The 25,621-nt window shown below is 43.7% G+C and overlaps 2 protein-coding genes across 4 annotated transcripts; one reads left to right on the top strand and one right to left on the bottom strand.

Moving 5' to 3' along the window:
- Positions 1 to 1,528: 1,528 nt before the first annotated feature.
- IntS1 (integrator complex subunit 1) lies at positions 1,529 to 8,141 on the bottom strand. Its single transcript, XM_037426389.2, has one exon. It carries the CDS (start codon positions 7,991 to 7,993, stop codon positions 1,634 to 1,636), a length of 6,360 nt encoding a protein of 2,119 aa, XP_037282286.2. The 5' UTR covers positions 7,994 to 8,141; the 3' UTR covers positions 1,529 to 1,633.
- Positions 8,142 to 8,354: 213 nt separating this feature from the next.
- Positions 8,355 to 25,520, top strand: LOC119175426 (cation-dependent mannose-6-phosphate receptor). Of its 3 annotated transcripts, none has more exons than XM_037426392.2 (7): positions 8,355 to 8,558; positions 8,851 to 9,026; positions 9,186 to 9,295; positions 11,042 to 11,187; positions 11,826 to 11,952; positions 12,933 to 13,054; positions 25,409 to 25,520. In XM_037426392.2, the coding sequence occupies exons 1-7, from the start codon at positions 8,395 to 8,397 to the stop codon at positions 25,464 to 25,466; spliced, it is 903 nt and encodes a 300-aa protein (XP_037282289.2). In that variant the 5' UTR covers positions 8,355 to 8,394; the 3' UTR covers positions 25,467 to 25,520. The 3 variants fall into 3 exon arrangements, with proteins under 3 accessions (XP_037282289.2, XP_075745547.1, XP_037282292.2); XM_075889432.1 differs by lacking the exon at positions 25,409 to 25,520 and adding an exon at positions 24,129 to 25,369; XM_037426395.2 differs by lacking the exon at positions 25,409 to 25,520 and adding an exon at positions 14,090 to 20,745.
- Positions 25,521 to 25,621: the final 101 nt, after the last annotated feature.

Below are 25,621 nucleotides of genomic sequence, written 5' to 3'. Positions count from 1 at the left end.
GGACCCTTTCACGAATGTAGTGAAAGAAAAGTTGGAGAGGGTGCAAAAAAGGGCTGCTAGGTTTGTTACAGGAAACTACGATTTTAGAATAAGGTCTTCTGGAATTCTTCAGGCCTTGGGATGAGAACCCCTTTGTGGACGACGGAAAGTTCAAAAACTTAAATTTCTCTATAATATATATCACGGTAAGACTGGGCTAAATGAAGAGCGGTATTTAAAGACGCCTAGTTATATGTCCGAACGGAAAGATCACTTATATAAAATTAGAGAATATACCTGTCGATTGAATGTCCTTAAATACTCTTTCTTTCCAAATTCTATTAGTGACTGGAATGCGCTAAAAATACCAATATTCTCTGATTCTAATTTCCTAACAGCCATTGAAACAGCATTTTGAGCTGCTGAAATAACCCATATATTTAACGTTGGCTTTGTACTTCTCTTGGTTGTTGATTTTTTTTATATGTATAATTACTGCTTTCGTTGTATAATCCTGTGTTTTGTACTTTTGTTCTAATGCTGTACTACAAGTGTTGATTTCTTCTGTATACTGTAATGCACGATTTATTTGCTTTTAATTTTGCTGTTTTGTATTCTATCTTCTACTGTAACCCCCCTACAACAATGCCCAATGGGCGATGTAGGTACTTGTAATAAATAAATAAATATGTGAATAGAGAATGTTTGTTGACACTTTCCAACCCACTACTGTAAAAACCCCTGACGGGATTGACAGTACTGTTAAATAAAAAAAAAAAATATGTCAGCCACGACCTCCTCTGTGATGTCAACACCAGGGGCGGATGCAGCCTCTCATTTGAGGGGGGAGAGATCGCTTAAAGTAACACCGGAGAAAGGGGCGTGGTCATGATTTTTTTTTACTAGCAGAAAAGCTCCCTCATACCAAAAATACTGCTAATGTGTGCTCACAGTGGTTTAAATAACTTGTTTTAATTGGTGATAGGGGGTCCACGTTAAAAAACCCCAGGTGGTCGAAATTTCCGGAGCCCTCCACTAAGGCATCTCATAATCATATGGTGGTTTTGGGACGTTAAACCCTACATATCAATCAACCAATTGGTGATAGGAGGTAGACTACGAATGCTGTAGTAAGAGGGGGGGGGGCGGTAGAGGCAATTGCCTCTACAGCCCCCCCCCCCTTCTCTTCCTTTGGATCCGCTACTGGTCAACCCACATCATTGTACAGTGAGCACTATCATATTTTCGGCATGAAAATATTATCAATTCCATTACTGCTCTTTTGTTCATCACCTCACGCTGCAAAAAGTGGCCCTTGATATTTTTAACTTGCTTTCTTCCAATTTTCAGCATTCTTCTAGAAATCTCATTAGTGCACGGCTTACAAACATACCCACCACTTACACTGAGCAGTCAAAGGAAACTGTGACTTCTTGTCGTGCAACATGTTGCAAGATATTTGCCAGCCGTACCTACAGCTGGAAAAAAATCACAGATCCGTGTTGAACGAAAATCGACAATGACCTGTAACAGCACACAATAACAACACTGAAAGGCAAGCCCAAGAGTTTACTCAGGTGGAACAAAAGCACAAGCCAACACATATTATACTTGGGAGACACCAATTAGAGCCATTTCATTTCCTGCTCAACTATCAGTTGCCGTACTGCATATTCAGAAGAAGCAGTGTGTCAGTTATGGGCACAGCGCTGTTAACATTTGTGCTGATTCCAACTTGGAACGCCTTCTGCAAAAGCATGCTGCCATGCTCCTGTGCGAGGACCACAAATTCGGGAAGGTGCTCAAGCACGAGCAGCACTAAGTCCCTCCGATCACTGGCAAGACATTGCAGATAGCCAGAAATAAACTGCCCCGCAGTTTTCGGATTGTTCTTGATGCTTTGAAGCAGCAGCCTGAATGCCAAGCTGCAACACGATATGTTCGTGCTTGTCAGGAGAACACATTGCAGCTCGTCTTGGTAGGTCTCGAGGATTTCGGGCTTCTTGGATGCAACAGCGTCAAGGTCTTTCAAAGCTGACAGTATTTCTTCTGGGTCAACGCCATCTTTGTCCAGCAGGCTCCTCAGATCACGGCCGCCACCGCTTCGGCCAAATCCCAGTGCGTGTGGATATGGGCGCGGTAGTAACCCCCTTGAAGACGAACCTGCTTCACAGCCGATACCTTCCGGAGTGTTCTCGGTCCCCTCTTGATGCATTCTAAGGATGCAAGTGCCAGCGAGAAGGGTTTTCAGGCTCAACAGGTCTGGAAATATGCCTGCGACATCCTGCATTGCACCGTGATGTTTCTGAACCCACTGCCTGGCTGCTGAGGGATTGTGGTAGACATACTGGTGAACCAAAAGCAAGAACCTATTCAGCAAGCTCATTATGCGCTCCCTTTCATTATTGCGCATGTACTGAATGTGGCACTGAAAGGCATCGACATAGACATCAAATATATCGTTCACTGTGGGTACTCGGACATCAAGAAATAGACGTTGCACAAGCAGCTCCAGTGTCCCCAACATGTGCACGAAAAATGACGCGTGATTTCGAGTGCCAAATACCAATGTGCCCATGCCCGAGCGACTGTGAAGAAGGCTTGCCATCATTGGGAGTTGGCGCAGCATCAGCTCCGGATGAGTCGCTGCCAGCTTCCTAATTGCAATGTGAAGGTCTGATAGTTTGTAGTATGACTGTTTGTCATAGTCAGCGATAGACAATGCCAGCAGTAATGTGTGTGACAAGGTGTCGACCCTCGTCTGACCATACGTCTGCGGCCCTTTATCCTTCAGCATTTCTGCTATTGCGTCCGATGTAAACACAATGCTAGGAATGCATAGGTAGAGCTGTGTCAGCATTTCTTTCACAGCTTCCCGGCGAGTAGGTTCGTTCTCGACGGCAGCCAGCAGGTGTGAGACAACAGCAGATATCAAAGTCTTATCAGCGCATCCTTGCTCCAACAGCGGAAGGCGTGTGGAAATCTTTGTTCTACTCTCATCCTGTTGGGCTGAGTGGTCTTCGGACGCTGCAGTTGCTGAAATGTGCTCATTGATGATGTAGTCTGCCATGGCACAAGCCTGATCTGGGCTAAATATTAGGACCTTCTCAGGACTGTAATGCTTGGGGATCTTCTTGTCGCGGCCTTGCCATATCTTTGGGATAAACATACAGGCTTGAAGAAAGTCCAAGACGGCTGAAGGGTCGTACTTCTTTGTCGATGCTTGAGAAAGAATTTCGTTTATGGCTGTGTGCAGCGTGGACCAGTGTGCCCTGTGAATAAGCAGGGCTAGCAGATATGGCCGAAATGTAGTTCTGAGAAGTTCGTTCTTGGTGCTGTTATGGAAAAGGAGATGATGTTGGAGCTCTGGACAAGACGAGATGCACTCTGGTTCCAAGTGTTCTAGCCAGTCTACGATGACAAAGCTCGTGGTCACCTTTTCTGACTCAAAGGTGTTCTCACACAGAATCTTTGAGAGCGCATGAATCAGCTGCTGACTGTCACCCATCTTGATAGCTCTTTGGACAAGCACGCAGAGTGCCTCCTCGAAACGCTTGGACTCATTCCGTGCGACTGATGTCAGAGCTTCCACAATGTTGGCAGATTTTGCGTCACCAGATGCTAGCCTCCTTGGTGCCTGATCCTTGTTCCTCGAAGACAAATGCGAAGTACAATATTGAGTCAGGATGGCAGAAAGAGGTGACTGCGTTTTGCTCATTTCCAAGATTTTGGAGCAAACCCAGTGGAATTTGAATGTGAGCGGTGAGTTGGATGCTTCTCTTTGTTGCGCTGCAATCGCTAATCTAAAGAGGGAACACGATATGAATGATTTCTGGTACAAGGCATTCACAAATGACTCCCTTTGGTCACTTTCAAGAATATGCTCGCACGTGTGGATAAATTCTGCCAAAGCACCTCCAAAGAGGCATTTTCGAAGAACGTCGTGTGAAAATGCTTTTTGCAATCCTCTGAAGAGTTCTTGCTCTTGCTTGCCTCCGAGTTTTCCTTTCATTGGATCCAGACCAAACAATTGAACCACAGCCACTGGAACAGAGTCCAAGCGAGAAGCTTCTGTCGGCCGCGGTGGGGCGTGCTGGATGACTGATGTAGGTACCGGCTCAATGTCGTCCATGTCGGCGGATGCATCGGTGACATCACTCTCGCCGAGAAGACGATAAAAGCATTCACCACCAATCGCTCCCCTTTGGTGCTGCACTTCGACAAGCTGCGACATGTATGCCTTGTCCACAACCGCTTGAACAACAGCTGCTTCGTCGTACTCCACGGCTCTATCCAAGCAGCAAAGAAGCTTGCTCATGCTTGGAACTGGAATTCCAAAGGACTGAATGAAAAGCACGAGCTGGTTTGGCTCCAAGTCCTTCAAGGCAGCATCAACAAGAACATCCACAGACGATCTGATCATACGAAGCTTCAGCCAATCTGGCAGGAGGAGGGCTTCTTCGGACGTATCTACTAAGAATGCCTGAGGTGGGTCTCCCCCTTCGGGAAACCATGTTTCCAACAGAGCATTGAATGTCTCCGGGTCACTCTCTGGAGGACCATAGGTAAGCAAGATGATCATCGAGTGAACGACCAGTATATACATAGTTGCTGTCTCTCCTGAATCCCACTGCAATGTGATGTGGTCCTGACATTCATACCAGTAAACATCTTTGGAAGGTTTTCGTGCATTTTGCAGGTATCGTGTGAATATGTCAAGCAGTGAGCAGTGGAACAGTTCTTTGTAGTACAAACTAACTGAGTCCTGCAAAAGGATACAGTTTACAATTGTTGGCCGGTCAATAATTAGCTGGGTTATATCAAGAGACAGCTCGGAGAGACTATCATCAGGCGTATACGTTGCAAGGAATTTGACATATGCCGTAATTGCAAAAGGGTCGTTCTCGACTTGACATGCGTGCCTCAGAGTTGCACTGATATCGTGACGCACGACACTGAAGTGAGGCAAAGAAGGTATTTCCTTCAGCAGCCAGTCGTGATTGTTGGGTTCAGAATCCTGAGTGTTCTGACAAAGAACAAGCATGAGACCTTTAGTGGCAAGAGTGCGGGCATTTTGATTCTGTGTGCTGAGACGTCTCATGAAATAATCAAGTACTTCGCATGTGGCATTGACGTCACCTTCTGGGTTTCTCAGCAGCTTCTGTAAGTGCTGCAACAACTGCTGCTGCTTTCGCTTCTTACTCTGCGGAGTTTTCATTTTGCCCTTTTCTGGTTTTTCGTCCTCTGCATCAGCTGCACCTATGCTGCCTTCAAGTTCCTCGTCAAGGAGAAACTCGCAAAGACATTGCACGGGCAGGAGGTCAAGTGATCCCTCACTCGATTCCACGAGCTCTGCAAGCCACGGCATGTGCGAGGTCCCTTGTCTCTGAATGATTCCCAAAAGAAAATCCGGCTTCCTACTTCTGCACAGAAGGTGCCCCAGCTTCAAAGTTTCATTTAGGGCTTTCAGCTGGTCTAACACTTGTGGCGGAGGCCTTCTGGTCACTCCTTGAGGATCCATTGTTATCAATTTGGACAGAAGAAGACTGTTACTTTCAGTGATGGTGACCTTCGTCGAAGCAGCTGCCAAGTGCGTTTCAAACTCCAGTATTTTTTGCTTCTCCACCTGAGCAATCTGCATTTCTCGCGCTTTGATTTCGTCAGCCTTTTCACCTACTGCCAGAGTCGGCGGAGGAAAGACAAAGTGGTTCGTGATGCACATTTCCACCAAACTCTGCAACGTCGGATGGCTCGAAAAAGCCATTTCTCCGAATGTGGAAGGGTTGTGGGCTACCACGATGAGAAGCATGATCCATGCCTTCCAGTAATAGTCCGCAATTGCAAGGTTTGGTGGCGTGTAGCCCGCTGGAAGTGTTATGTTTTCGGGGTGGTGATAGGCGCACAGGTGGAAGATTATCTCAATGAGTTCCGTTCGCTCTACAACGAGCACAGGATGCGAATCTTCTTTGTAGATTGCTGCCGCTCTCCTAATTAGTTGGTCGACTAGCTCCAATGCATCGGATGGGTTTAGTGGGTGTTCCTTAGACATCCCTATTATTAATATTCTAATTAGCGTGTCCTCAAGCGCGGGGACATCTGAAGACAGCCGCAACATCAAATGTCTGTCAGTTTCTGGAGGCCAGTTGTCCTTGCAGTAATGCTCAAGTTGCTCAAGGAAAAATGCCTTGTGTAAGCAATGTAAGAACTCGTTTCTACCAGGCTTGAACATCTTGGGAACTACCGTGTGCAACCACCAAACTGTGTCTCGTTGGATGGTGGCCACCTGCATTTGGTAGTTACGAAGAGGAGAGATATCTTTCTTTTCCCCTCTGAAAAGTGCTGTCGCCGCTTCACGCACAGCTGGTGTGATTGCCAAGAAGATAGCCTTGACAATGAGGTCTGTTATCGACACAAAAAGACGTTCTCTGAGAGGCTGCTCCAGCTCTTGGAATTGCGTTTCCTTTCGCTCTTGCATGAGGCCGAGACAAAAAGCCGAGAAATTGAGATCGTGCCGCAGCGAGCGTATAATCTCCCTGAACAGTGCACGCAGGCATCGCAAGTAGTCGTCTCTGTTGATCAGTAGGTCTTGGAAAACTTCAGCCAAGACTCGGGCCGCTTTTTCTGGCGAGTGCTGGAATATCACCGAGAGAAGCTGCATGTTATTCGGGTTTCTCGAGTTGGACAGCTCGTTGTAGATGCAGTGTTTCAAAACAGTACTCAGATTATCAACATGCTGACCCAAGAGTTCTTTCACGCACTGCATGAAGTGGTTTACAACAGGCTTCGTCTTCAGTCGAATTCGAATCAGGCACCCAATCACTTCGACGTCATGCTTGTTGTGTTGGTTGCAGTTCATGCACACTGTCAGCAACAGGTCCTGCGCTGGGCGAGTCAGTTTGGGGTTTTGAAGCCAAGTCTCAAGGCGATGGGCAACCAGCGAACGCACCTCACTTATCCCGCAAGCAGAAACTAGCAACCGGAGCAAGTTTTTCGAGATGTCCATTGGTTGGCGGCGATTGAGCTGTTCGTGGATTACCTCCAGTATGTAATGCTCGATGTTCGTTTTGGAGCCCGCAAAGCGAGGCACGACGGCAACGTTTTCGGGGCTCTCCTTGAGATCGAGGTGCAGGCTCGACAGAGAGTCATCATCGTCAACTGCCTGGGCAGGCGGACTGGGGCACGCATCCGGCTTGAAAAGCAGGTCTGGCGCGAGCATGCTCTTTGGCGGCAGCCTCGTGTTGAAAGCCGTGAGCACGTTCTCGACGTAGTTTTTACACTCGTCGTGATCGACCCAAACCCGATCCCCCAACGAGTCCTCCACAAACACTCTCACAAACTGCTCCGGCCAACTCACGTTATCCTGAAACGCGGCCAGGAGGAGGTTACAAGCTAGCACGGAGATAAGGTTGTTGCCTTTAGTCTTAAAATTTACGGTGACATCGCGCTTCAGCAGGCTCGTGAAAGCTTCGACAGAGCCCTCGGAGTCGAATATACGCGGCCGTGTTTTCGCCAGGAACATGAGCGTCAGGTAAAGCATGGGATCCGGCTTTGGGCGCATGTTTTTGAGCGTCTTAGCGGCGCCGCACATGAGCGATTCGACCTTATCGTCGTCACCGACGTCCTCCGCTTTCAGAACACGGCTCAGGAAATCTGTCGGATCTACCTCAACGGCGATGACGTCCCACTGTTCACTTTTGTTCGACGGTGTTTCACGCTTTATCTGCGAACCACTGGGACCCAAACGGGCGAGAGACGAAGGAGCTGCTGCGACAAGCTTCGGTTTCTTCGAAGGCACCAAAGACGAAGAGGCGCCGACGGCTTCCGGTCGCTTCCGCTCCGTGCTGGAACTAGAGGTGCTCAACGTTGACTGCTTTGCCGTTGGCTTCGGTTCGGGTACATCGGGAGTCGATCGCTGTTTCGAACCGAGGGCAATGAAATCGCCCGACGGGAAGAGTGACGCTTTGACTTTGTTAGGGCCCCTCTTCTGAGAACCCTTTCCTTTCTCGCGTTCCATGTTTAACTGAAGTCTTCCGAGTTTTACGCTTCACGTGGTTACATTACAGGATCTCTCTTGCTGACAGAAAACGCAACAACGCAACAATCTAACGACACACGCGATTTCTAAGTTCACGGCTGCAACAACGGCGTCATTCCACGCCATGGCTTACTTCACTATGGCTAGAGCCGACAGTCTAGAGCAGCAGTTTCGCATTTAAAAAGGATAACATCCTATTATCTAAGCACGCGATAATTGTACAGAAATTATGCTTAAATAAACGGAATAATAAATACGTTTTGTTAACCTAATTTAAGTTTTAGTAACCTGAACGATTGAAATGATTGCGCACCTAGCTTGTCGCGGCCAGCTTCAGCCGTTGCCTCGCAATCGAATGTCGGCCCAAGTAATGTGCTATCATGTTTTCGCGCAGCGTAAACAATGAGTGTCTACGCTTCCTGCTGGTCGTGTGTGTGTTTCTGCCGTGTGTCGTAGCCGAAACTCCGGGGTGCACTCTGGTAAACAAGGACTCGAAATCGGAGAAAGCGCTTTTGGAAGGGCTGCACGACTTGAAGGGCGAAACGTGAGTCGCTTCTTCGCCCGATTGCGTATTTTCAGCTTAATAATGCACGGTCTTGCGCGAATTTCATGACGGAACGTTAAAAGTACGCACCGATGCGTGTTTCTCCGGGTGGCTTTTCGTAGAGATCGCGGAAGTCATTGTACGTTCGGTGGTGTGTCGTGGAGATGAAATATAACTGACATTTTTACGCGCGTGCACAGTCATTCCGCTTGGCAATCGTACGAAACCTAAAAGCGCTTGCAAATGTGGGCATGCCCGTTGATCTCTTTTTCCTTCATCTGTATCGTTTCAGATTCACTGTCGAGGACAGGGTAGACGGTAAACTGAAGAACGTCTACGAAATCGGCGTATGTGCCAGCGTGAACAAGTCTGCTCCACAAGTAGGGGCCATTCAGCATGTCATCGGCGAAAAAGTCAACCAAACAGTCGTGCTAGGCCAGCTGAATTCCACAACGCTACTCGGAGCTCGTAAGTGTGTCGATTTTGGTCAAGACTTCAGAGAGATCGAGCTTTCTTCTTCGTCTTTTTGATTCCTCTACTTTCGCGACTCTTCTCATTGTGCACAATTAGGCGAACGTGGCAGTTCTCGAAGACGCATATTGATCGATGTTTTTTTGTCACTTTCAGCCGGGTGGACTCTAGTCACTTACAGAAACGGAGATCGCTATAACGGATCGTGTAACAACTCCTCGCGAGAAGTCCAGTTTGCTGTCATCTGCAGTCCAAACGAGCATCACGTGAGTTATTCTAGATGAAAGATAGTTTGTGTTACTGTGACGAGTGAATTTCTGTGAAACTACGAAGCACGAAATTAGTTATGCTCAGACTGTACCAGAAATTCTTGGGAAATACATATACACACATTCACATGTGACCCTCCAAGGCAAAGACATTCTGTTATCATATTACACTTGCTTGACTTTGGAACTCTCGGAATTGGTAATGAATATGTCTCGTAATAGTGTGAACACGCATTGATTAAGTACAGTTACTCACTTCGTGTTCGTGGAGCCTCGTTTATTATGAATGATCAGTAAGCTTCCTGGTGAAGTTTGTAACAACCACAGCATATTTCAGGGTGCTTGGATGCACACTTGGGACATTTGGAGTTATCAAATAATGTAAACAAGGGTCCTACAGTTAACAACTGTTAGCTACCATTAGTTCCTTGGTAAAAATATTGAGGAAATGCGAAAGAACACAAACAATTAGGTAACAGCTGGTTGTTACACATAAGCATTGCCAGTTATCCTAGATTTCACAAAAATATCCAGCAGACCAATTAGGCTATATTGGGACATCAATTTACCCAATTTAGACTAGTGAAGCTTAGAATTAGAAGCCCCTCTGAGTGTCGCAGAAGTTTGATGCTTGACGCTAGTGCCACCCCCCTCTGACTTCACATATTTATACCATTGTCAGCAGCACTCCAGCAAAGAGAGTACTTGGTGTCGTTAAAAGTGTAAAAAAAAGAGCCATGTGTTGAAAGCTGACCTTTACTGCCACTCTGCATTACAATCATATCCTGATTTAGGCACACATAATCCCAGAATCAAAATTTTTTTTTGTTAAGTATCATTGCACGTGTTTCTTTAAAACATTTTATTATTATAATATTATTAGCTGCCTTCATACCCTGTATGGCTGAAGTCATTACACTTGTGAGCATAAGTCTACAACTTTAGGCATACTTGCCATGGTGATATAGCGGTTATTGTATGACTGCTGAACCAGAGGTTGCTGGTTCGAATCCCAGCTGTGGTGGTCGCATTTCGATGGAGGTTGTGGGGTCCACATAGATCGCTGTTCTCTTGAAACACGTGGACGTATGCGCCATCGTGCACCAAACACGCAGACAATTATTTACTGCTTTTAATAACAGCAAGCTCGTCAGCTAAATCTTATATGTAGTAACACAAATAATCCAATATAATGCCAATATAACACACAAGCACTATAACACATACAATATACCACGAATGCAACATTGTCGATGTTCAACTTGCCGCACGAGTTCACGAGACCAAGCAGCGGAATCGCCCCCCCCTCCCCAATGACCCCACATGTGATATCTCCATCCGCAAACATTACCAAATATCAAACGTGAAGAAGTGTTCTTTCTTGTACACCCGCGTAAACTTGCTCCTGTCAGGCGGCACCGCTGGCATAGCCATGTGAGCACTGCGCCATCTTGCTAGGTAGGTGGTGAAGATAACAATGATGTGTGGGTGCCATGGGGAGAAAGCGACTTCACAAGGAGTTATGAAAATCCCTATGAAGCAATATGCTAGAGGCCCACGTGCTTAAATTTTGGTGCACATTACAGAACCTCATGTGGTTGCAATTTCCTGAGCTCTCCACTACTGTGTCAGGTCATAATCATATTGTGGCTTTGGGATGTAAAACTCTTAACAATTATTACTAGCACGACTTTTGGCATGGGTCATCGATCCTCACAACGAATGGTGACTGGTTCATTTCAGGGCACCCTTCAGATTGCGTCCAGTGGCCGTGCAGGAGAGACGACGTGCTCCTTTCTTTTTGTGATCAGCAGCAGTGTCGTTTGTTCAAAGGAGAAACATGAGCAGCACCACCGTGGCCTCAGCGGGGGAGCTGTATTTTGCATACTGTGAGTACATGCGTAATACATGAACTAACGAGCTGCTTGTTAACAAGGAGTCATGTGACTGACTGTGGGCAAATAAAAAGAGGGTTCAGTAATCTATGGGGCACCTCCTTTAAAAAGGCTCTGTCTGCCCTTTTTATGGCGTGGGGAGACACAAATGATGTCACAGTAGAGGTCAGGGGGTTTACAAGCAGAACTCTGCACTGAGCGGGCCACGCAGTTCAGCTGGTATTTGGGGGCTGCCAAGCTTTGCAGCCTGCACCCCTGCCAACTCCGGGGTTGGGGGTAGCTTTTATTTTGTTGCTGTCTTGTTGCAATGTGTTCTGCATTCCTTTTCATCAACAAATGGCCATAAATTTTTATTGCAGAAAAAAAATTATAAGGAGAATGCTTTTAGAGTTGGTGCAGAGAATAAAAGTGCCTAAACGTTGCATATCAATAATCAAACTCGCAACCTTAATGTGATGCAAAGGTTATGGGTTTAGCTGGCACAGGTAGCAAGTTTTTTTTTCTCCCATCTTTTTTTTTGTTTGTTTCATAATTACTGCATTGCCTTTTTGAAGTTAAGTAATACTCATAATGCATATGGTTTTCCTGGCGTCAATATTTGTGGCTGAGTAACAAGCGCTTCTCTGTTACAGATTTTTCACAGTGGCCGGCAGCTACCTGCTCCTGGGTTTCCTGTACAAGCGCATTGTTGTTGGAGCAAAAGGCCTAGAGCAGATACCCAACTATAGTTTCTGGAAGGATTGTGGCAACCTGCAAGCTGTGAGTGAACTTGTCCCCGTGTGGGTTTTCGCCACATCACTATTAAAACCCTGTTACGTAAAGCCCATATGAATTCAGTTATCCCTTATTTTGGAAATTGTCAAAGCATCACAAAGCTTCAGCGACAGAAAATGCACAGCAAGGAGGTATGCAACTACGTGGAGTGAAAGTTCCATTATTTCTTGAAAAGTTTCATCCATCAGTCTTCAATCGTACACTGACGTCATTTTTGAGAGGGGTATTATTGTGTGAACTAGTTCAAGTTTTGAAAGCTTCTGAAATAGGCAAAACTTAAACAGCAGAGTCTTTGAGATTCTCACTATGATGCATAAATAACTTATTATTTAGCAATAGCTCTAGACCGTGTTAACGAAGTGAGCACATATTCAAAAGATGTTGGCGCTGAGATTTTTCTAAAAAGTATAAAAAAGGGCATGTTTTCTGTGACCATCATATTTGTTATCACGTCTGCAGAATTTTCGCAAAGGCTGACAAGCGCAGTGTGCTTTCAATTTAAGCGCACATCTATTGGCCTCATCAAAAGTTGCCTACCTCTTTCTTTGGCATGCGAGTGCTTCCTGCAGAGAACCACTGGTGCAGTAGGGTTATTTGTTGACTGATTTTCTATAAAGCTCGTATACCACGTCAAACCACTGAGCGCTTATTTAGTCTGGAGAGGCCCTGCTCAAATGACCAAAGCCTAACAGCTGATTGACTCTTCAAACAAAAAAATAGTCCTGCCTGTGGACTCAACAACATTCCTCACAGGCAAGGTCCCCGGCCATCCCGCTCACGACATCAGTCTGGAGTGCATGCCCATTGGTGATGGGTTGTGTCCCATCACCAATGACTTTTGAAGTTGTATTCACAGACTTCTGAAATCCACAGACTTCTGAAGTTGTATGCAATTACAGCTATTCTTTGATGCCATCACTAGTAGGCTAAAAAGTAAAAATGTATCCTCGCACACATTTTTTCAGGACGGGTGCAACTACATCTGCCGCTGCCAATGCGACTCTGCCGACGAGCACCGTTCCTACCGGGACATCGATGACAGGCCGCTTCGCCCGGACGAAGACAGGGACGACCAGCTGCTGACCATGTAGGCCACCGAGCTTTGTTGTTGACGAGTGTTGTGCCGCAGCGTGTTGCAGAGTTGAGCGCCACCGTCTCTTGGCCCCATTCCCTTGAAACCATTCTGGCTTAGTTGTATGAATGGCCGTGCTACATGCACTCGAGCGTCACTGTGGCTGCGAGCGGAAATGCGGGGCAACGTAGTATTTGTAGTGTTAATCTCTGTCTGGTTGTAGAATCTGGATGCGTACACTCCATGACTATCTTTTTTAAATAGCCTTAAAATCTGGCTGTGAAACATTCCCGAGTGTCTATACTAACGTTATGGAGTACGTGAGTTTATTCGTGTCGTGGAGCACGAATGATTAGTTCTCTGTAGATCATCTGTGTGGGAGAATGGTGCACATTCACAAACACAAACAGAGACAAGTACAGGTTGACGATGAGATTGTCGTAACGTAGGTATAATCTATTTGCACGAATACAATGCAAGTCACTTTTTTATATTTTTACTTTCTGCACTTTCTAGTTTATGTCTGTATCTTGCGCAGCATTTGAAACCATCTTATGAATGCAATAGAAGATGCCTTTTTTTTTTACCATCTTGTCCGCTTCGTTGCGCTAAATACACTGGTTCTAGTCAGTTCACCGAAGTCAGTGCATAGGAGCGCTGGTGACAGTGTGGTGAAAGTGCATTGTTTCTGCAACAAAATGGTGAACGTATCCACAGCAGGGGATCTCTCTTCTCACATTCACCACAAGCATTGGCGCTATACTATATAAAAAGAATCGTTTCCACATGAGATGTTTTGTAAGAATGCTACTTCTTGATGCCAGTCGTAAGAGTTGTAGCAAGGACATAACATTGTTTTGTCATGCCATCTACTGAACTCAAGAGCAACCAAACAGTGACAACGAATAGAAGAGGCAGTCATTGTTAAGGCTTCTTTTTTTCTTCAGTGCTTTTTGTATTTTTCTGAGACACTAGCAGTGCCTTCCATATGCAGTGTCAAGGGTTTGTGATAATGTGCGTGCACCTTTTTTTTTCTTCTCTCTCTTTTAGGCATTAGCTCTGTTGGGTTCGTGTGCAGCATGCGTCACCACGGAATAGATAGAACGTTGGATAGGGAGAGAAAATGCTTTGAATGCACGCGCATCACATATCACCGTTGTCGTTATGGAGCTGCTATTCCGTCATTAAGATTTTATGCGCTTCTTAAAGCAGAGATTTTGTTGAAACCTGGTGTATAAAGCCTCACGTATTACTGATGCATATTTTCCACCACCATAACGAGGAAGAAGCACGATGGAAATGCTTCGGCACAGTTTGTGAAATAGACAAAACACAGCAGTCTAGTAATGCTAGACTGCATACCTCACACTGTGAATAATTCGGCTTGGGAGGCATTCAAATCATTTTCATACTTTACCTCCACGTATATGATCGAATTTCGTGACAGCTAGAAAAGTGGTGGATGTGATAGTCTTCTTGGAGTGCGAAGGCAATGTGTGGGCGAGGGGATCCTTATCAGTCTGTGTCTGATGTGTGGAGCTCCGTTCCGACGTGGTGGCTGCAGTGGTGAAGACTACATCGTTGACAGCGCAGGGAAGAACCACCCAAACTACATTGTCTCTCTCCTAATAGAAGCTGGCAACAGTTATAGATTGAAGCAGAAAGTTGCTGTCTTACTAAGGCTTTGTTGACCCCAAAATAGTACCGTTTCTCAGCTTTCCGATGTTTCGTGCCTAATCTATAGTGGCTCTGAAGGTGTCCCATAACACTCTGGCAACCATTATGGGTGCTTGTAAAGTGATCTTGGCAACCCATGAATTGCCCATGCTGCCCGGAGACATCAAACACGAAGGACTGTCTGCCAAGTGTGTTTGCGGAAGCAGTTCGCAACAAACATATTGTTCAGCTACTGTTTTGAAAACTTGCATGTATTGTACGACAAGGCTTCAAAAACTTTTTTTTCCTTAGTTCTCAGAGAAGCAGACCTTGCGGTATAGCCGTGCGCTTTTGATACAAATGGCTGGAGACGTATAAAAAACGTGCCATCGCTGCACTAGGCATGTTCCTGCACCACTGTATTTGACTAAAGCCCATGAAACCAGTGCGGAAACTGTGCATTCCACTTGGTAAATATTTTTCAGGATGAATACTTTTGCACCTGGTGAATACTTTCACACGACACGTCGTCTTGTGTAACACTTCATAGGAGAGACTGATGTTCTGGTTATGGCATTCACCAACCGGCGTACACCGTGTGTGACATTCCTCAAAGCGATATAAAAGCAATGCCTGCTCTCTAAGAGCCATGCTTGTGAGAAAATGGCAGGCTTAGCAAAATTCGTTGTGAAGATCTTATCTTATAAGAGTAATGGCATTTTTTCCTGTTAAACGTCCCTAGTGAGTTCAACTGGGCAGAGGGTAGGCTGTATCAAGTTTTGTTAGGAGTTATTTTAAAGTTATGGTTACATACTGTGTGTGCACTCAGTCAGAGCATGTCTATTTTGTTTCGTTTGGGATTTGTGGCTGTCTGATCGATGAGTGACCGACTGGAGAAACGAAAGAATAGCGTGTGTGCTTTGTGCTTCTTTCGTGATGTGAGAGTTCGACCCCCAGAGAAAAACTGATGGCTGCAGGCATAACAGCTCAGTCAAATCCATGCTGCAGAAGTTATTAGTGCAGTGGTAAAAAAACAAACAAATGTTGGACACTTTCCCTCGTACTGCAATGAGGATTTCATGATTCTGGTAAAGATTGGGCAAGACTTAAAAGGACACTGACATTGGAAACTAACGGCAAATGTTTCACTTTCCGAATGTGCACTTCCCTCCCCCCCAAAAAAAACCTAAATAAACCATAATTCCACTGGCGGATATCGTAGCTACTCATCTACCCCAGTGTGAACATAAAAAAAAAAAAAAACCAAAACGTCAGTCTTCAACAGCAGTACTGTGGTTGTTGGCTTTTAGAGCTGGCACGAAAGGCCTCCATGATGAAGCAGAAACTATGATGAAGATGTGAACCACGCACTGCTGTGATAATAGCTGCCAAACAACCCTGAATGATGTTTTTATGGCATGTAAACTAGAAACCTGGTCTTGGGACTTTCTGCAAGCTTCACGTGGCAGATACGAGAGCAAGATATCAGCACCTTCTGACTTTTAAGACAATCTGTCAGTGTTCTTCAAGATGGCAGTACATATTTGCTTATCTCTAGCGATTTCCAGCATACTGTTCTCTGAAATAATATGCAACGTACCACAATCTCGGGTGTCATAGTTTTGGTGCACGGCTGGTGATTATCGTTTCCAATCAGAGAATCAAGTGATCTTGTACAAGATGAAAGCCATCACAAAATGCAGATGTGTCGTATACACCTGATGTTTTTGGCACTGGTATTGTAGCTACATGCACACAAACACAGAAGCTGTCATATTTCACATACTGTAGTGGTAGCGACATACAGCAAACGAGTACTGGAAAATGACTTGCAATGTTTTGACGATGTCATACATGTAGGCCAATAATGAGCGAGAGAGGGAACGACAGTATAAATAGTTTTAGTTTACTTTCCTTTTCTTGCACCGTGGCTACACTTGGGTGCACATCCTGTTTTTGTTTCTTTGAAAGTCGTATGTTGGGCATTTATGTTTCACCTTGTACCCACATATGAAGCATTCACAAAACACATCACACGAAATGCTACACGAACGAAGTAAGGGATTTTCTCTGGAGATCCTAACAAATGAAACACAGCAGTCCTAGCTAATGGCATTGACGAAGTCCGGCCAAGGTCAAAGCCGCATGCCTCAATATCGTGCAGTTTATCGCATGTACAAACTGGCCTCATAATTTTATCAGACATTTGCTCCCCAGAGAATCTCTGGTTTTATGCCATCGAGGCTCGGTAGTACAAATTTAGTGGAACAAAGGGTTGGTTGCAAAGGCTACCACACTATGAAATTTAGAGTCTGGAACTATGTGCCCAGGTACCGTGGGAATTCTTGAAAAAAATCCCACATACCATTAACTTTTATGGCTAACTGCAAGAACATTTTAGGTCGTCTAGTATAGTGCACCGGGCAATACATGAAAATCAACACAACTGCACAGTCAACTTTTATTTGTTGGCTTGTGTCTGTTTAAAGTAGTATTATCAGATACAACACCTGTGAGGGATACACATACAATACACAAATCAACCATGTTATATGTAATACAGTGTGCTGGAAGCACAGATGTTGGCAGTGGTACCCAGGGGCCTTCCTCATCTGCTTTTTTGGTTCTTATGATAATAGCATTCATTCGTATTGAACACACATGCAAAGTCCTGACAAAATTCTCATTTCAATATTAGATATTTAGGTGTCAAGTTTTGAAGCTGTCCTGTAGTGCTTCAACTGGTACAATAAACTGGCATATGCCAGTGCAACCACCGAACAAGCTTTAGTGTAAGGCTCAGTGACTGTACATGACGTTCCACTTACACCATTTCTTTAGACATAAAAAAAACTTTTGGTTATTGCACAAGCTATGTGTATACCGATGTTTTTTTTTTTCACGTTAATTATTGTCGCAGTAGAAATCTGTAAAGGTGTGGGAACGGGAACTTTTGAAATGATTTCAAATGTTACCAAAAGCAAACCAATTCGATTATCAAAACTGTTTTGAAGATGGAAGAACTGCTTTTACAACTTATACTGTACACTCACTCCTCATTATAACATAGTTGCATCTTACGAGAAAATAAGCTCGTCATATCCGAAAATTCGTGATAAAGACTATTTCTAACAGTGTATTTATTGCAAGACTATTTTCCATTTAATTTGCTATAACCTTTAATTCGTTATACCGGTGTTTGTTATATCGAGGCTTGAGTGTAAATGATGTTCACATCGAAGTGTTTCCTGTCCTGGCATTAAAACTAGAAATGGACAGCAGCAGGAATGAATAGGCACATTTTTCTCACGTACAGAACTTGCCGGAGTGTGCGAACGACTGCTGTATACCGCTAAAGTCTGGCTCCCCGTGTGATATATCCTGTTGCACCGCACGTTTTACGTATTATGGCTATATTATGCCCGTGCAGGCTAAGTTTATTGCAATTTTACACCGATCTTGTATTTGTATGGGTGCAGTTGACATTCTAAAATACTTGGAAAGTATTCTAGAAACATTCCTGTCTTCAAATAGCACCATTCAATTCAAAGATCAAATCAAAGAGGGCACTGTTTGATTATGTATTTCCATGCATCTTTAAAAAAAAAAAAAAACTGTGAACATCAGGAACATTCTTTGTGAGCATTGTGTAGGACGACTGTTTTCTAGATGGTTGCAGCTTTAGAGCAAAAGTTGATTACAGTGCCTAATTAAGTAATGGCTTGAAGTACATCAAGGCCCGTTTGGTTTCTGTGAATTGTAGTAGCGAAAACCATGATGGCAGCGGTATTCTTGAGTCTTTATGAAAAATGAAATATAGTTAGCTACTGCTGTCATGCTACTAAATGCATCTTGTAAAGATTAAACCAAATATGAATATAGTGCTTAGCTGTGGCTAACATATGCCACAACGTAATTAGCAAACATGTTATATTTACCAATTACAAACAGTAGTTGCGGTGCCTATTTAGCATCACCATGGTATTACAAATAATATCATGCAGTATTTTACCGACTTTGTAAAATGGTGTTGTTCTCATGTGGGAATTTCCTGGCATTGCCCATGCACTACTTTCACTATTTCCTGTTCTCTAATGAAATCTGTTTGTTTTACTTTTACTGTGACCATCGGATTTGTCGAACTCATGTTGTCCCTATAACACTGCTACATGTGGTTCATCATGTGGGTTGTAGTTCTGTACATTTCCCACACTACTCTTGCACACAATGTGGAGAGCTGAAACAGTTTAACATTTGTACTTTTTTGTGTGAATACTAGAAAATGCATACGAATCCATTTTGCTTTTTAGTATTGGGGGAAGTAACGCAAAGGCTTGTTCACCGCACTTCACGCTTGTGTGCCATTCTGGGCCTTGCATGTGCATATGCAATGAAGTTTCACAAAGCAGATCCACAATTTACACAGTGCTTTGAACATGATATCCGGCTTGTCTATTGTATAAACAGCCTCCTTTTACTGTTTTCATTTTTCGTTCCAAGTCCTTTAGTGTAGTGCAACTGTACATTGCAAGAGTGCAAAAGCGTTTGGCTATGTCTTTCGAAGCTTTTCTGGTGATTCTAAGCTTGAACCAAACAACTTGCTTACAAAATTCGGAAAAAACTTACACCTCTTGACAAAAGAACTGAAGTTCACTATTATTTACCAACTTGGATGTCAGAAACACATCGAGGTGTTGGCACGATACTCGTCAGGAGCAGCTAAATACAAAACACTTGATTGATCTATGCTAAACACACAAAAAAGTTAAAAAAACGTTGATAGGTTTTAAGGTTGACCTGCCGTACTTAAAAGTTAACCTTCATCCTACTACAGTGCAGATAACTTGCAGTGGTTCGTGTTCTGTAAGAAAGAGACAAGTTTAGAACAGACAAAGAACTTTATAAAAGCATACCTTTAGAATGACTGCCAGACCATTGCACCTCTTATCCACATGTTCGTGAATCAACATCAACCGAACTCACTCTTTCTCAGCTATTCGAGCATACTAAATCATTCAGAATCTGCCACTTTTGCACACCATGGTAGGTGCACAGCCACAAAGGTGGCCTCTGTAACTTGGCATGCTGCCGCAGTCGTGGAGGCCACTACGTAATGGGAATGCTAGTAGATAGCTAGGCTCTGTCCACTGCGAGAGACTCAATTTTCAGTGGCATTCATGGGCCCTTTATGAACCAGCAGAGCGAGTCTGCTAGATTCGCACATTCCCGTAGGGCTGACTGCTCGACAAAGCAGCTTGAGTTGACCGTGCTGAGCCAGTGTGAATGCTGTTGCTTGTTCTTCATCAGTTAGTGTAGTTCCAGTTGGTGTACCTTGACAAGATGGGCACGTGGCTTCTGTGTCTTGAGAACGGCCATGCAAAAATGCCAATATTTGCTTTGTATTGCTCTCGTGCACTCGGACTGCTCTCTTGGTCTTGAGCGATCACACCTTGTTTTTTATCGCCTCATATTGTGCCGATGCTCTGGTGTTGTGCGCTTCATTCTAGTCATACAGAAACACTCTCTAGTGGTGTTATCTCGTTTGTAGTTGTGCAAAACTTTCGCACTCCCAGGGTCTCTGTTGTGGAAGTCGATGTTATTTAATTTTCAAGAGCCGCTTTACCACGTTTTAATAACTCACAGCTTTTTAAGCTACAAGAAAAGCTGTTGCCAATTTTGTAGGAAACCCTAGACTGAAGCAAGGCAGGCGCGTGCGCTACTGCAATTCAGCAGTGCTCACAAGCTGTTGCAGGACAGGTTGCAACCTGTCACTATTTCTGCATCGAAAATGTCGTCGTTGCATTCGAATCGTTGGATGAATTTCTCATCGTGCCTGGCCTTTTCTTCTGTCAGTGTCGTGCTGTAGTGAAATTGGATTTTTTCTAGACTGTGTCTACATGCTATTGTGTTGATACAATGTGGCTTTTGTTTCCAGGAAATCTGTGTGTTGGTCGGTTGTTTTACCTATGTTGGCACTCCTTTTCTTTTATCTGCTTGCCCGGTTGCATGTACGATTGGTTTTTGTGGAAATAAATGTGGAACACAACGAACAGGCATTGGTTTGAAAATATCAGACACTTGTCACGCAATAGAATATATTCAGAATGAGTTATTTGATCTAAAAAAAAATTAGCCAAAAAAAATGTATGTAGGCTCTGAGACGAGATTATGAACATTGACCGCATTAGTGGGTTGCAGTACTATGCAGCATCAATCATAACTGAGTATAAACCCGCTAATCTCTTAGCTGCGTCTGTGACCAGGTGCATCACTAGTAAGCTCTGAATGGTTGCACCCGACAGATATGGCCCTAGAGAAGATTTGGATCTCGAAATGCTTGTAAGGTAGCTCAGAGTATCGTACTGTTGTAAAGCTCCTCTCACTTCAAGGACATTTTTCGTTTTCATGATGTGCACTGTCAAAGCTCTCCGTATGCCAGAGCCAAACAACAATTACAAAATATTGTAGTTTTCGCCACCGAGCATCTTCCAGCCAACCCCACCGCATGGACATTATCACGACAGCTCTTCACAGTTTGCTGGGGGGGGGGGTGAAACTTGCATCTTGCATGCAGTCTAAATCACAGATCTTGGTTGTTTCCATGAACCACGTGCGACTGATGGCAAACTCACATCTGCGGCTCGTATTTGGCAAGTTGCAGTCTTCCGTTAGGTCAGACTTGTGTTGATACATTGCTGTGAAGCCGCTCTCTCAATACTGAAACCGAAAGTGCTGTTTTAAGGTAGCGGTATTAAAGATATGTTCAGTGCATATCACTGCAAGCACTATGACACTTTTTTTAGTGTTCTCGACACCCACGTTTGTATTTAGGAACTGCCCAAAAATATTTGAAATTCATGTCAGTACTCCTTTAATAGGGCAGAACAAGTTTATGCACTTGTGGTATGCCAATCTAAATGCTCGCCTACGACTTGAGAGCATTTGAAAAGAAGTTATCGTGAGAATAACCAATGTTAGAGCAAGAAGACACAACTTGACAAGGTTTCAAGAACAGTGTTCTGTGGCTGTTTATGTGTTGATCTCTGGTAAGTAAGCCAACAACAGTTGATTGATCTAAGGACTAGGTTGTTGCAAGGAAAGTAATGCAATTAGGTACTTTTCGAGGCTCTAACGGAACATATTCAAGGACAAAAATAGCATTGTGTGTAACACCTCGAAAACAAAACCACTTGCTAACAATGCGAGGGTTCTTTATTTCTTTCTTCAACTGCGCAAGAGTGAACAAAGTACACAAAAAGGGCTTGGCAACAAAATCATACTGGATTGCAGTGATGCAGTTCATTTACCAACTGCTAGGATTGGCTTGTGCATTGAAGAGACTTCATCTTTATAGCTACCTGTTTAAACACATAGCCAGTGATTCAGATGATTTGAAGTGCATCACAATCAAATGTATGTTTTTTCAAGTTCTTAAGAATTGCATGTATACTGCTAGGTATTCAATTATTTTCACCTAAGGCTTCACAGGCCGCTCTGAACACTGCATGGAGGGAAAAGTAAAACGGATAATCACAGCTAACTCGCGATTCAAGTGCTTATCATTCAATGCATAAATTTCTATTCATTTTTTTTTTTCATAGTTTACTGGTTGCTGCATTCCCATCCCCTCATTGAGTCACTTAAGTGAATATGCGATGTCAGCTAATTCCATACTCTTGGCTCGTTATCTTTAGTGATGTACAGCTGTCATTAGATAGCTTTGTGTCGCATACTATACATGGTGCGGTGCAGTGAATTATAAAAATAACACTCCCACCATGAATGTCTTTATTTTATGCATTCTTGATATGTCATTTGTTGGGACATTTCAGCAACACACCCACCATGAATTTCTTTATCGGTTCTTTTCAATATGTGTCTTTTGTTGGGACATTTCTGCAAAGAATGATTGTGTTGGACGAGAATTGTTGCTGTCACAGCTTCAGAAGAATAAGGAAAAAAAAAGATAAAAAGTTTTTGCACAGATCAGACTTGTTTTTGCTATCACACATACGTAAATACAAGCATGAAGTTTTCTAAATTAAACAGAGGGGACTCTGCCACTGCAATCATTCAGCGATCATGGGAATGATGGGTAGTACACGGATTCGCCTAGTCTTCGTACTTGTGGGTTTTGGACGTACTTGTGGCTTTGTTTATTGCTGTGTTTTCGTTTTGTTTGGAATAGCACAATGGGCGGTGGTGAACTTTGTGTGTCGATTTGAAACGGTGAGCCTAAAAGACTAAAGGCGCCCTGAAACACTTTTTCAAGTAACCATGGAATGAATTCACTAAAAGAGCTTATTGTCTCACGAATTTAACACTGCTAAAGTTTTAAGAATCCGTCCAGTACGAGCAGAGTTCCAAAGATTCGTCGCATGCTGCGATAGCATTCGCTCTTTTTTTGTCCCGACGAAAGCGCTGGAAGCTAAGCAGAGAGGGACGGCAGGGGCAAATAAAATGCATCACGCACGACTTGTGACCTTAAGCACTGTTTTTTTTCTTTCTTCAAATACGCGGCTTCTTCAGCGTGATAGCGCATGCACAACTCGCAGCCTCCTGCGGCGGTCCCTGTAACGACCGAGCGCGCCATGTTCGAATCAGCCAATGGCTGATAAATGGCCTTCTACGAGTGATTTTTGAGTGCCTTTCGTCATTTTTCGAGGGAAGAGAAAGCAATATTTAGCAGACTTTAAAGTTTATTGTGAATTCCAAGGCATGTGCTGCGCTGTAATATTTAACCCGGGGAGTTCTTGTTCTCGAGAACCCATACTACCAATGGGCAGCAATTTCTGACCATCTTCAAAAAGTGTTGCAGGGCCCCTCTAAAGTAGTAAAGTCCAATTTCTGAACATTTTATATTTTTTGTTTTGTGACAAAACAGCTTTAAGCCATGCGTAGCCCATCTGAGCCGAAGGTACGAAAATTTGACAAATCCATGTACTACCCATCATCGGCACTGAAGTGCTGTATATTGCAGCTCCCGTAGACAGCAGAGCCAGAGTTTCCTCTAGTGTATTTATAAGAAACTCTATTGGTACAAGCACAAGTGATATAATAAGAGTGCTCTTCATCCTATGTGAAGCTAGCTTTGCTTAGCAGATTAGCACAATGTCAGCTCAAGAGGTGCAGGCAATGAACGGAACGGTACCGCTCTTTCCTTTTATTTTCACATTTTGCCCCTGCCTCACAACACATATGCAGTACAAGGCTATTAGCTACGCACTTGCATGTATGTTCCCTTTCATGAAAGTGGTGGCTGTGCCAGCTATGACGTCATAAATTTAATAGAATTACATTCGTATGCTAGTGTATGCATGTGATTCAGGTGGGCAATATGCAAGGTGTTTCAAGAAATGTGTTGAATATTCTTTAAAAAATTTGGGAAATGCGACATTTTCTTGCTTTCTTCACGATTGCTTTTTTTCTGTAGGGGCTCGCATCTTAAGACGGTTGAAAACATCACTCGGGACAATAATTATGAAAGTTAATCAAGTGTTCAATAGTGGAGTTATGCAGTTATGTCTAAATAATTGAAATTCTTCAAGCAAAAACCCATTGCAGCTTTGAATTCAGAAAAGGTGGCCTATATCAATTGTTGTGGCCTGAGGAAATTCAGGCAAATTCAACGGTGAAACTGAAACCGAAGCCCTGATGAGCGCAACAAGCAGACTAAAATGACGTCACTCTTCAAGACAACGATCACAGGTGTGCCATTCTTTCTCGTTCGTTAACATGTGTATATCATACATGCTGACATTACAAGCGCAGCCCACACACCCACACAACAAAGTTGTTTGATGGTTTGTGTAACGATGCTCGCTCATTCAGAACGTCTCAGACAAATATGGCAGCTGCACTCGTCCCCATATTGATTTTGGTTTTGCAGCACAATTTTGGAGAATTTGATTACTTTGCAGTTATTATTAGAGGTCGCTAATAAATGAAGGGTCTAAATTCTCCAGTTTCACTTAACCACCTATCTCTGATAATTAAATAAATTAACCCAAATCTTTGAATTACTGCACTTTATGATGTCTTTAGTCATCAGATTCCTGCCGCTTCAGAAAAAGTAGTTGTGAAGACAGTGAGCAAATATTGGATTTTTCAAATTTTCAAGAATATTGAAACACCCTGTATGTATACGTGAGTAGGTTCAGAGATTAACACTTTCGGTACACGTCACTTCGCCAACAGGAATGAATAAAATAAGCACAACTAACATCAGTGTTTCACACGGCACATTTTTCAGATGCTTCGAGACTGCACTAAGCATTTCCTAGAGTACCAATATCAACATAACAAATAGTGAAACATGCCCTCACATACACATTTTTAGCAAGACACACTATTTTTGGAAGCCTTTGGTCCAAAGTATCTGTTATTAGTCCCATTACTCTGTACTGGAATGTTTCAGTTGTATTCTGATAGTTCCTCATGTCGTCCATAAGATTGTTATGAAGATTTAATAAAACTTACATACAATCCATATTTAGTCGGTAAAATTATGTGGAAATCATGGATTTATTCAGAATGGCATGCAGGATGTCACAATATATCTTTGTGCTGCACATATGTTCCATTGCAAGTCAACGTGCATGCCTTTGCTTACACTCTAAATTGCGGTTTGTGTAAGATCAAAAAATATATGCTATAAAGGTATGTGCAAGGCAAGTCGACAACTGTCCGTTGCTTCCTTTCTTTTTCTTGCAGGCAACCGCCTGCTAGAAAAACTTCATTCGGGGAGATTGTTGCATTTCCTGTGGCGTAGATGGCAAGAAGACATTACGTGCACAAATAAACATAAGTACAATCACCCGGACAATACATGTTGATTCCCCCTAGCGCACCTGCTGGCTTAGAATGCCAGCAGCATGGGCATAATGCCATGCGACAGCACTGATATTATTCACACTTTGGATAGTA

This window comes from Rhipicephalus microplus, chromosome 3 (assembly GCF_043290135.1).
Source record: "Rhipicephalus microplus isolate Deutch F79 chromosome 3, USDA_Rmic, whole genome shotgun sequence".
Classification (NCBI taxonomy): domain Eukaryota; kingdom Metazoa; phylum Arthropoda; class Arachnida; order Ixodida; family Ixodidae; genus Rhipicephalus; species Rhipicephalus microplus.
Note: the sequence above shows the minus strand (reverse complement) of the source record. Positions and strands in the feature narration are given on the sequence as shown.